Source organism: Eurypyga helias, unplaced genomic scaffold, assembly GCF_000690775.1.
Source record: "Eurypyga helias isolate BGI_N326 unplaced genomic scaffold, ASM69077v1 scaffold18481, whole genome shotgun sequence".
NCBI classification, from domain to species: Eukaryota; Metazoa; Chordata; class Aves; order Eurypygiformes; family Eurypygidae; genus Eurypyga; species Eurypyga helias.
In genome coordinates, this window is record NW_010231709.1 from 22,246 (window position 1) to 34,096 (window position 11,851).

The 11,851-nt window shown below is 43.3% G+C and overlaps 1 protein-coding gene across 1 annotated transcript in view; it reads left to right on the forward strand.

Annotated features, from left to right (window-relative positions):
• Positions 1 to 10,709, forward strand: part of INO80D (INO80 complex subunit D) — a 32,683-nt gene extending 21,974 nt beyond the window's left edge. The window contains exons 6-11 of the mRNA XM_010161189.1: positions 1,957 to 2,181; positions 4,181 to 4,290; positions 6,153 to 6,286; positions 7,717 to 7,934; positions 8,328 to 8,485; positions 9,474 to 10,709. Of these exons, the coding sequence (XP_010159491.1) occupies positions 1,957 to 2,181; positions 4,181 to 4,290; positions 6,153 to 6,286; positions 7,717 to 7,934; positions 8,328 to 8,485; positions 9,474 to 10,642 (2,014 nt within the window). The 3' untranslated portion in view covers positions 10,643 to 10,709. The remainder of the gene's footprint in view (positions 1 to 1,956; positions 2,182 to 4,180; positions 4,291 to 6,152; positions 6,287 to 7,716; positions 7,935 to 8,327; positions 8,486 to 9,473) is intronic.
• Positions 10,710 to 11,851: the final 1,142 nt, after the last annotated feature.

Consider the following 11,851-nt stretch of genomic DNA (forward strand, 5'->3'; position numbering starts at 1 on the left):
TCATAAACGGCAGTTCAAAATATTTTAACATACAATGACTTCTTTCTGCCTTACTTCAGTGGGAGGGAAGTAAGAAGTCTCAAATACAGACACATTTGCATTAGAAAACACTCTTCCCACCCAAAAGAAACATTTTCCCCTGTGGAATTCCCCTGTCATTTCTTAAAGTTAATTTGTAGCCATATTTAAAATAAAATCAACATGTCTGCAACTTTGTTTAAAATCTTGTCCCAGAGCAGTAATGAAGTACCTTAAACCTGCTTACGTGTCTAACTGGTCCCCTCCATGTATTCCTGTTTTCTATTAATACATTGGAAAAAGGAAAATCTATATTAAATAGCGTGCAATTACATTTTCTAAACAGGTTGTTTTTCCCAGTAGGTGTTCTTTCCTAGGAGATCCTAAAAGTGTATTTTCATTTTCAATGTGAAAATATTTTAAACATTACATATGTTAAATATTTTTCACAGGTTGTATTTGCTGCTAAGCATTTAATTGCAGAGGTTAATTACTTGTAATTTATGCTCCTAGAAGATAGTCTGCAATCTGTTTTACTAAACAAAATACATAGTATGGTTGACTTATGCATTTGTGTCAAAGCAGCGTTTGCCTCTGCGGAGTTTTTGTGGGCAGCCTTAGTGGAGATGGATGCAGTTTCTTAAATTTAACCTGCGCGTGAATTGAATAAGATTTTCCAGAAATGAAAGCTGGTCTTAGTCATATTATCTTTCAGGGATAGCTGTTCTGCCTGCATTTCTGGATCTTACTTTATTTAGTGAATGTCGTGGCTGGTGTTTCGCATCTCTTCTGTCATCAGCTGGTTGTGGTGTGCTTTGCTGTGCGCAGGTTTGGATGTCGGTTCCTTCAGTCTCGCTGGCCAAGCTCTGCAGTCTGAACCTTGGGAGCTTTTGACTTGTTCATTCGCTTGGACTTGTTTTCTTTCCCCTGCTCTTCCTTTGCTTTACAGATAGGAAAGTCAGAAAAAGTTTCTCTCTTCTACAAGGAAAAACTTAAAGGAAAACCTGAACAAAGCTTCCTGTGCCTAGAGTCGGTGCATGCGCTTTGTTGCTCCATGAACAAAAAAATCATTCTGCAAACTAGTTCATGTTGTGGAGGACTTCTAGGTAGCTTCATGGACCTTGTTGTTTTAGCAAGCCCCAGTGATGATTTTATTATGTTTCACGATTTTTACTTCATTTAACTGAATACACTGACATGGTTTGATGGCCTTGTTGATACGTGCCTGGACATTTAGAAAACTGAGATAACTGGGAAGAGGCTTTCCTGAGCAAACAAAAAATTGGTCTGGTGATTGCTTAGCATGGGCCTGATTTTTCCCTTAATACCTTTTGGAGATAAATGTGTTGTTCTTCTCCATGGCTGTACTGTAACTCAACTTTAACCCTGCAGCAAGGGAAAAGCAGTATCAACTGCTAGCTGTGTGAATATGTTTTGGTTTTGAAAGGAATATGCCACCTGGCAGAGTAAAAGGAACTGGAAAAGGTCAGCAATTTTGGTACTTGCTAGAATTTGACCATCTTCTCCAGCATGACCTTTCTTCAATAAATTTCCACTACGTAGTTCCCCACCCTTGTCCTCTCCATTAATTGCACTTTGATTTAAGAGTTTGTCTCATTTGCTGAGACATTTACAGTAAATAAAGGTTAACAGTATAGATTTTTTTTGAACAGCAGGCTCCAGACATTTAAATGTGTCAGACTTGATGATAAATTGATGTAATCTCTAATAATAATGTACTAAGAAGGGTAAGTACCTTTAGAATTCAAAGGGGATCCTGCTTTTACCATTTCTCAAGCAACCTTGCCTGGTTTCAGCCTTTGGATGTTTGTGGGGCCAGAAGATAGATGCCAACCTAACAATTCTATTAAAATGACAAATCAACTTCCTTGGAAAAAAGTGCTTAAAGCCCATTTGTTTTTATTTTCCCTTCCTCAGGTCCGATGATGACAATGCAGATGACAGGAGTTCCAGGGTGACCAGACTTTGCACTTACTTTCAGCAGAAATACAAGCACCTCTGCCGCCTGGAGCGGGCAGAATCTCGTCAGAAGAAATGCCGACACACACTCCGGAAAGCCTTGCTGCAGGCGGCCAGCAGAGAGCCGGAGCGTGCGGGGCAACTGATACAAGAACTGCGAAGAGCTACATGTGCTCGTGCCAGGTTAGACCTTCCCCTGTGACTGCTGTTACCCAGGGTCTGGACAGAGTGGAGATTGGCGGAGTATCTAGCAACTGAAATGCTGAAGTCTGAAACTGGTAGACATGCACAAGGCAAAAAAACCCATGGCGCATAAAATGCCACTCAGTTGAGTAAAATAAACGTGGCATACGGTGTTTTCCATGAAGACAGGCCTTCTCCAGCTTTGTGTTTTAAAATATGGATTGTTTGTTCAGCAGTATCTGGGCCCGATTTCTTAAATGTCACGAAAGAAATTAGTGACCTGCTAAAATTTATTCTTATTAATTAATTTGTGTATTTTGGCTGCCTTCAAATACCTGGTACTTTACTAAGCCCGGTTCTTTAGAAGGTGTGCAGTCTGGTCTGCAGTTCACTACTTCAGTTCAGATAGCTTTGTTTGAAAAGTCTGTACCTCCTCTTAATTATCTTCCCAGCAAATCAAACTTAACTTGTGCTTTTTGTTAGATTTAACTCAATCTAACATTAAATGAAACTTTGCAACAAAATAAATGTCTTCTAACAACTCTGAAGGTTACCTTCTCTGGGAATTCTTTCTAGATAATGTCAACATCCCTCCAGCTCTCAGCATACTGAGAGTTGGTTGATTCATATTTGTGGAGAAATAGAGTAAGTCTGAACCCTGGTGTTATGTCTGGGGTATCAGCAGCATCCTTGTGCTTTACAGGATGTGTGACACTGGGGGTAGAGGGCTAACATGAAAGACAGGCTGGAGCAGGGGTACTGAGAGTATATTGTGGTTATGGGATGCTTCTGTTCCTGGCCAGTTGGATGTGGTTCGTGACAGTTGGAGGCTTTATTGTTGGGGAGGTGGTGTGATGCTGAACAGCTGCTCAGAGGTGTAATGTAGGGGTATGTTACTCGTTTATCAAGTTGTCTAAATGTCTCCAAACTTAAACTGCATCAAAACCTTGCCAGAACTGGCAAGCTCTTGCTGTTTTGTTTTGGGTGTTTTTTGGTTTTGTTGGTTCCCCTCCCCGATTATTTTTGTTTTTTATTGCACAAAAAAGATGATGTCATTTTGGGTAGACTGCCAAAGCCAGGTGTGTCATCACTGCTCTGGTTCATTTAGGTAACCACAGTCTTTTCAGTTACAAAATTTTTCATGGGATTGATGTCGCTCACTAAAACTTTGCTCAGTCGAAGTGCAGTCGATGACAGAAATGGCTGAAGGAAAGCAGTCAGGCTACAGACAGCTTTTGTCAACCTAGAAAACAACATGTACAGAGGTGAAAGTCAGCCCTGGAATCGCCAGCCTTACCTACATGCAGGTGACAAATGCCTTGAGAGCAGGCTAACACCAAGCGAGCTGTGTGACGCTTGCAGTACTCATCCCCACTGCTGTCTGGTCGCCTGCTTGCAGCTCAGGCTCAAAGCATTGAGGCTGTGCTGAGGCAGCGCTCAGCTCCGGGCACCTGCTGGTGGATTGGGCTGTAGCACGTTGGTGAAGGGGAGCTTTTACCCATGTTGAGCACGCTGGGGCTCTGCCGCTCCAGAGCTCAGTCCAAGTTTGTCTGAGCACATGCTTGCATGGAAGCTCTGGGGATGCTCGGCATGTTTTGATTTATGAACAGGCTTGGAAGTGCACTTGACTGCCCACGTAGGCATACCCAGTACGTTGTATCCTGGAGAGTGACCTCATTTTAAGGGTCACCTGTGTCAACACTCACCTACTGCTGTCCTCGGCTCTGTTGCAGGGTTTTGTAATTTGTACATGGTAGTAGCACACAGCACCTCTCATTACAGTCAAGGCCCTGTGAAGTAAACTATAAACCTGTTACTGCAGTCACACCTTCACCTGCCATTGACATCTGGTCTGTATCCCTCTGTAGAGTCTGGTGGTGGTGTGCACCCATCTGGATCATGACACACACACGTGTTGCAATTTTCATCCACGTGCGATGCTAAGTAACCACCCTAGGTTGGGGTTTTGTCTCTAAAATCTTTTATGCTTTTTTTTCAGCACAAGCCAAGCAAGGCAGAGAGATGCAGAACCAACAACCTGTAGTGGGACGTCGAAGGGAGAACAGTGCACTAACAAGGCCCTTCCATTCACCAGGCATTGTTTTCAGCGTATCCTCTTAGTTCTGTTTGGGTGTTGCATTCAGGCATGGAAACTGTTCTAATTTAGGGGATTTTGTTTGTTTGTTGGGTTTTTGCAGTGACAAATACATTTTCACAAAGAAATAGCAATTTGTTAGTGTCTCATCAACTACTTCACTTTTCACTTGTCTGCATGATTTGGGTCTGTAGACAGTGAAGATAAGTAGTTTGCCACTGGTGTCTGTCACAGTCACATTGTTTTACTTTGTAAGTCTTATTTAGTAGGTGCAAGGAGCCTTTACAAACATGATCATGTTTCATGGATAACAGTACTAACCTCATGGCTCTCGTACAGTGGCTACCAATGGCCTGGTAGGTAGATGAACTGCCTGTGAAGGATTTATGGAAACAAATTTTTACACATAGTATAAAAAGATGGCTTACACTGACTGGAAAGATGGAAATCTGATACTTTGTATTGTTTAAAGAAGCCGAATAGAAGGAGGCACGGAATCTAAATTCCAGGTGAGGAAGAATTCCCAGTGCTGAGGATTTCGAGCAAAATCTGAAAAGGATGTTGAGAGTCAATGCATGAAGGTCACAGAAAGGAGGGAGCCTATTTGATGTGTGGTTTGATTATAAAGGCTATAAATGGCCAAACCTCTGACCTGGAATACTTAAGAATTTTGCAGACTTTGTCTTTTTTTTGTCTTTAGCTGAAGAATTGTTGGCACTTTTGCTGGAGGGACTCCTTTTGTTCGAGCTTTTAAGTTTGGTATTTTAGGTAGCTAGTGCTGATCTGTTCCATTTGTCATCAGACTGCAGCACCTTTTCAGTCTTTTTGGCTTGCAGATGCCTTGTTTTTTCTTGGTTGATTTTGCAGGCCCCCTAGAAGTGGTCTGTAGAGTGGTTCAAAACCTCTCTTTGAGAGAGTACCATGGTGTGCAACTACGCTTGGGATTTGCCTCGTACTTCTGAGTTTTTAAATTTTTTAAAAGTTTAAGTGATCTTGCTTGTTGTTTTGTGTAGAGCAGAGAAGTCAAAACTAGTGATTTTGCATTTGTGCCCATTTTTCCCCTCTGCTTTTTCTTCTCAGTGGAAACAGTCGCTTCTAAAACAAGCAGGCTCTTGGTTCTGACCCATCTATCCAAGTCTGCCATCTGGACTGTTCTGCAGGTTTTCCATTTTCTTTGTCCTTTCCTTTGCGTTTTGTTGAGGTCTGAGAACTGTTCAGGATGGAAGGAGTGTTTCTAATGTTGTTTGAAAAAACACAATGAAATATCTGTTTGATTTGCTCTAAGGCTGGAAACATTTTCACTCCTGCAGGGGATTTTTCTGAAGGAAATCTCAGCAAGCTTACGTTTGGATTTACTTGACCTTTCTGTCTGATTGCACATCTTTTTTTCAGAGGAGCAGGAAGGATCTTGAAACTTCTTTGTCTGTGCTCTAAAGATAAATGCCAAGAATGTACCTTAAAAGATTGAATTAAGAAAGAGTATTTCTTTAATGTTTCAGTATGGATTGTCATTAGTCTGTAAGGAAATAGTCCTGTTGACTACACTGTTCCAACTGCTGCTATTGATCTATTGATTAAGACTCCAGGAAAAGACTTCTTTTTGCTAAGAACTCATTAGTGAAATGGCTGCTTCCATAAAACTATCTCAATATATAATAAAATCATTAGAGATTCTGCATGAATGCAGTTTTTCACTTTAAAAGTTGGTTTTGAGCCTTACCTAGCTTTGAACTTGAATAGCAAAGTTAAGGTACTCATTAAAAATAGCATCTATGGACAGACAGAGTTGAAGGCTCTGATCTTCATCAGATTGATAAATCAAAGGGCGTTCCTCCGTCGTTGCCTTGTGTGTTATTCCTGATGCAGAAATGCACAGATATCTTATTGAACCGTTCTCAGCAGCTCTTCTCAAGCTGCACAGCCAAGTTTGCAGATGGTCAACAGTGCTCTGTGCCAGTTTTTGACATTACACATCAGACACCTCTGTGCGAAGAACATGCCAAAAAAATGGTAAGTACGAAGACAAAACTGTAATTATTTGTGTATTGGGATGATCAGGAGTTCCAACCCCAATCATTCTGTGAACTCTTGCTTGGTAACTGGCAAGTTTATGAGCTTAAGAGCTTGTTTCCTTTTATTTTTCTTGAGATGGTAAAACTTGCCCAACACTCCCCATTAGTATAAAGTATATTGTGAAAATCTTTTACGTACTTTTGAGGGTATAATAAAGTGTGCATGAGAATTTCCTTCACTGGAAGAAATTTGATTCCTCTCTTGAATCAAGAAATAGAAAATCATTGTGAGGCATCCTGTGGTCATTTTATTTGGGCTCAGTCCTGGCCCTTGGATCTGAATATAGTATGAGTGTGGTATGGTAAGAACACTGCATCTCAAACAGGCTCGGTACAAGGGGCTCAGAATACTTTCTAGAGGAAGTGTAGATAGCAATGGCAACCATACAAATAATGGGGTTGCTACCTTATTTACCTTATGGTGACTATTAGAATTTAACTTCCTTCAGGGATCTGTGGCTCCCAGGGGCAAAGCAGTGGCCTACTACAAGTTAAGAGAATGCAGAAATTAAGATGTCCTCTACTCTCTTTTTATGCCACCCATCTTCCAGAACAAGACTTCTAGGTTAATTCACAAACCCACTTCTGTCTTGCCCCTCCTTCAAAGCATTAGGTGTAAAGTTGTCTTTTTTTTTTTTTTTTTTCTTTTCCTGTTGTGGGCTTGTTGTGGGGATATTGTTACTGTTTTTGTCCAGCCTCTCCAATACTTGTGAATTATGGAGTTTTCTGGATTCAGATGTGAGGGTCTGCGCTACACAGAATTGTGTGGGATTTTCCCCCTCTCCCAGGCAGTCTTCAGTGTGTCTCTCGAGGTTTACTTCTGTAGCACATACAATCCTCTGCCATTCCCAGTATGATGGCAGCTGAAAACTGATGATAGTTTGATTTGTTTTTCAATTGGTCAGTGATTGCTGTTCATAGCAATGAAGCCTTAGTTTACCTATATCCTTACCCTAGTCCTACAGTACTAATTCAGTTTCCTCAGTGCTGTCCCTCTTTTATGGCAGTGGGCACTTGAGGATGCTGGCTTCAGCTGCTGCACACTCTCCCCATTGGCGCCTCCTCACAACAGTTCTTAATACTTGCAGGGATGCGGGCACTGATTTAGTTAGGGCTTGCTCTGATGATTTGTAAAGTGACACTTCATTTAATCTCCCTATTTAGCATACCTCATAATTTGGTCTGTGTGATTTTTGCCATTGGGATAACTGAGGAAGGAAACAGCCTGATTTTTGTAACCTTGCCTGGGTGTACGTTTGCAGTCTCTTGTGTTACATGTGAATACGTGTGGAATGACCGGGGGAAGAAGGCAAGGAAAGTAATGCCTATTCTTCATATGCTGCCATTGCTATTGTTTTATTCCCACAGGACAATTTCTTGAGAGGGGACAGCTCCCGTAAAGTTCAGCACCAGCAGCAGAGGAAACCCAGGAAAAAAACAAAGCCACCTGCACTTACCAAAAAACACAAGAAGAAGAGAAGGCGAGGCCCACGCCGGCCCCAGAAACCCATTCCTCCTGCAGTGCCCCAAGGGAACCTCACCATGCCTGCCAGTGTCTCACTGCCAGTAGAGATGCCCCACATACGGTCAGTGGTAGCCCTGCCTGAGTTTGCCCACTGCTAGCTTAAACATTGTCAGTCAGCACTGTGAAAAGTGTGATGTTGCGGTGCTGATCAGCGTCTGGAGCAGGGCTAGAAGTCACGTCTGCATGTGACTTGGAAAAAACCTTAGGGGGGGTCATCTTAGATTTGAGCAGCTATTGAGTTTGTTGGATGAAATGTCTTGCTCCTGCTGCCCAATCTTATGTATTTTATCAATAGGCTAATTGTAAGCTTCCTAAAGAAACTCTCTACAAGCCTTTTCTCCTTGATGAAAACAAGGGTGTGGGGAAACCCCTATTATAGGTGGATTTGCGTTCATAGTTGTAATTTGGAGGAATCGGAGTTGAATACCATGGGCTAATGGTGCTTTCTGTCCAGGAGCCCCTCCACACCAGAGCTGAGTGCCGATGAGCTGCCTGATGATATCGCCAACGAAATCACAGACATTCCACATGACTTGGAATTGAATCAGGAGGACTTCTCTGATGTCCTGCCGCGGCTGCCCGATGACTTGCAAGATTTTGATTTCTTTGAAGGTACTGTTTTATTTTATTTCATGCGAACATGAACACAGTCAGTGAACTGAAGTGAGTGTTTCTAAAATGCGTTTTGAGGAGTCGCTTGCTTTCCTGCAGAGGTAATAATTTCTAGACAAGGAAGTGTGCATTTGCTCTATTGTTTGTTTGTAAGCTCCGAAGTAAAGCAGACTTTAAGAAGGCTGGTGTGTGTAGTTCTGTGGTTGCTCTTATAATTACTTCTCTGAAAATCCTAATTGGTTTCATATTTTAATAATTCATTTTACGTTTTTACTGCCTGTCAGTGTTGCAGTTTAATTAAGACTATTCTCAGTAATGGCATCTTTCTGCCATCGAGTGGGGCTGGAATCACAGTCAATGTTGGCCTTTGATAAAAAGGAAAGAGCGAGAATAAAATCTTTAAATGCATTTTTGAAAGTAGCTTTTGATCAGAACTGAGCCTGAATTTCTGGATTCTAAAGCTCAGTACCTGTCACTGATAACAAAGAAATTAGAACAGCCTGGAGTTGGGGTATGTGATTTCTTTGGTCATTTTCTGATATATGACATGACATGACATCAGACTGTGTTTGAGTTGAAATTAACCTATATTGTACTGACTGTGTAAATTTTAGGCCCAGGCTGTAATGTGGTAAGTAGAAGGGAGTTTGTGAGCTGTTTGTGTTATTGCAGCATTGAAGCAAATCTTCTTTAAACGTTTTTACTTTAAGTCTGGTGAGTTTGGAAGGCATCTTATATTGTTTTATGTGGAAGAGGAGGGCGGGGAGAGGGAATTCTGTTGAAGAAGAAAGTGTAATTTCTTGTTTTTCTTACCTTGCTTACCTAGTAAACACTGGTGAAGGAAATTGTTTGTGTACCGCAAGCCATTCTGGAAGGTTATCATACACTGCAGCTCTGTACTGAACTGTGTACATCTGCATCCTTAGAGTGCCAGTGCCAGGGAGCACTGAGGGGAGTGCGCTAACTTCTGGTATCCCTGTTTCTGCAGGTAAAAACGGAGATCTCCTTCCGACTACAGAAGAGGCTGAAGAACTGGAACGGGCCCTACAGGCTGTAACTTCTCTTGAGTGCCTGAGTACCATTGGAGTACTTACACAGACAGATGGTGTGCCAGTTCAGGAGCTGTCAGATAGAGGGATAGGGGTATTCTCTACAGGTGCTGGAGCTCCAGGAATGCAGTCCTTGAGTCGAGACGTTAACACGGATCTGGGGGAGCTGTTGAATGGGCGTATAGTACATGATAATTTCTCCGGTCTGGAGCTGGATGAGAACTTGCTCCGTTCTGCTACCTTGTCCAACCCACCTACGCCCCTGGCAGGGCAGATCCAGGGGCAGTTCTCAGCCCCAGCCAACGTCGGCCTTACTTCTGCCACTCTGATAAGCCAGAGTGGCCTTGGGGAGAGAGCCTTCCCAGGACAGTTTCATGGACTTCATGATGGCAGCCATGCCTCCCAGAGGCCCCACCCTGCCCAGCTGCTGAGCAAGGCAGATGACCTGATCACCTCACGACAGCAATACAGCAGTGACCATTCACACTCCTCACCCCATGGAAGCCATTATGATAGTGAGCATGTGCCGTCTCCCTACAGTGACCATATCACATCCCCTCACACCGCATCCTTTTCTGGTGATAACTTGGCAGCTACCTTCTCAGCAGAGATGCCCATGATGGCACAGCACTTGCTCCCAACTCAGCTGGATGTGCCACTTAGCGGGGTGGTGAACCCCAGAACTCACTGGGGAAATCTTCCTGTCAATCTTGGGGACCCCTCTCCGTTTAGCAACCTTCTTGGTGCAGATGGACACCTCCTGTCCACCTCCCTGTCCACACCACCTACCACCTCGCACTCAGAGACCACACAGCCTGCCTTCGCCACTGTGACCCCCAACAGCTCCAGTGTGCTTCCGGGGTTACCGCAGACCAGTTTTAGTGGCATGGGTCCTGCCTCCGCTGAACTCATGGCCTCCACCTCCCCTAAACAACAGCTCCCTCAGTTCAGCGCAGCCTTCGGGCACCAGCTGAGCTCCCACAGTGGCATCCCCAAGGACCTGCAGCCCAGCCACAGCTCCATAGCTCCTCCCACGGGCTTCGCAGTGACCGGTGCCACCGCTACCAGTACCAATAATGCATCTGCGCCCTTCACCACCTCCAACTGAGCTTGTCTGCCTGGCTCTGTGCAGGTAGATGGGGGACCTGTGTTTTCTACCTTTCCTTTTTTCCTTTTTCTTTATTTTATCTGTCCTCCCTTCCCTTTTTTTTTCAGAGGGGGTTGAGAAGAAAACCCCTGCTTCAGTACTGACCAGGGTTAGCCCTCTGTGAACCTTGCTGTAGCGTTCACATGTGCTTGTTACGCACCGGTGCTCATTTATTGCAGGCAGGTTCACCGTTCCCCAATAATTCCTTAAGGATACAGCACAGTTACTGGATGTAATTGATCTTAGCAGTAAGACCTAGAAATGGGAAGATACCTCAGATTACCGATGCATGTTACTGTTTCCTAGGGTTCGGATCAGTTCTTGCCATCCCATTAGCATCTGATAGAAAGTTTTCCAGTGGGCAGAAGTCTCTTGATTTTTCTTTTTTTCTTTTTTTTTTACTGTGTGGGGGTTTGGTTTTTTTTTACTTTTTTTTCCAAAGGTAGCATCTGGCATGGAAAACTTGGCTACACGCATTGATTTGAGAATGGTGCGTTGAAGTCCTAAATCAAGATCATGGTTCAAGGATGAGTTTGGCAGTTTCTTAAAATAGTCTCTTGACCTCCTCTGTGTGCATGTGTGTGTTTGGGGTGCAGGGAGCAGCAGTTCCTTCTTTTGGTGAAGAAGTGGGAGTTGTCCCCTTCCAGAACTGGTCACTGTTCTTACTGCATGCTGATTTTTGGTTTTTTATGATGATGATTTTTAATTCATTGAGCAGCAAGGGAATCAGTTGACTGGTTGCTCAGAAGTCTGAAAGGCTGATATGAAGTTAGCCCAGGGAAGAAAATAAAGAAAACAAGGATTGAAATAGATCATGGATTAGTGAAGATTCCTGTGCAGAAATTCCTTCCCTTGTTGAATTACTGTGGCCTTGTAGCATTGATGATTTGCCTTTTCAAGTGTGGCTTTGTCCAGAACTCCGTGCCTGACAGGCTGACAGGTATTTCCCAGCTGAAACTGGAAGAATTTGGTTGGTATTCAGCCCATCCACACAAGTCTAGGTCAGACCCTTTGGTAAGTTTCAAATGGATGCATTTCTCAAATTATGTCTAGCTACTGAGACTTTCTTGGATAGTTTATCCCCCTGCCCCGCTGGGAGCCATATAGTTTTTTCAACACACTTGTAGGGTTTGATGTTCTGTATGGGAAGCTGAATGTGTGCAAGGAACT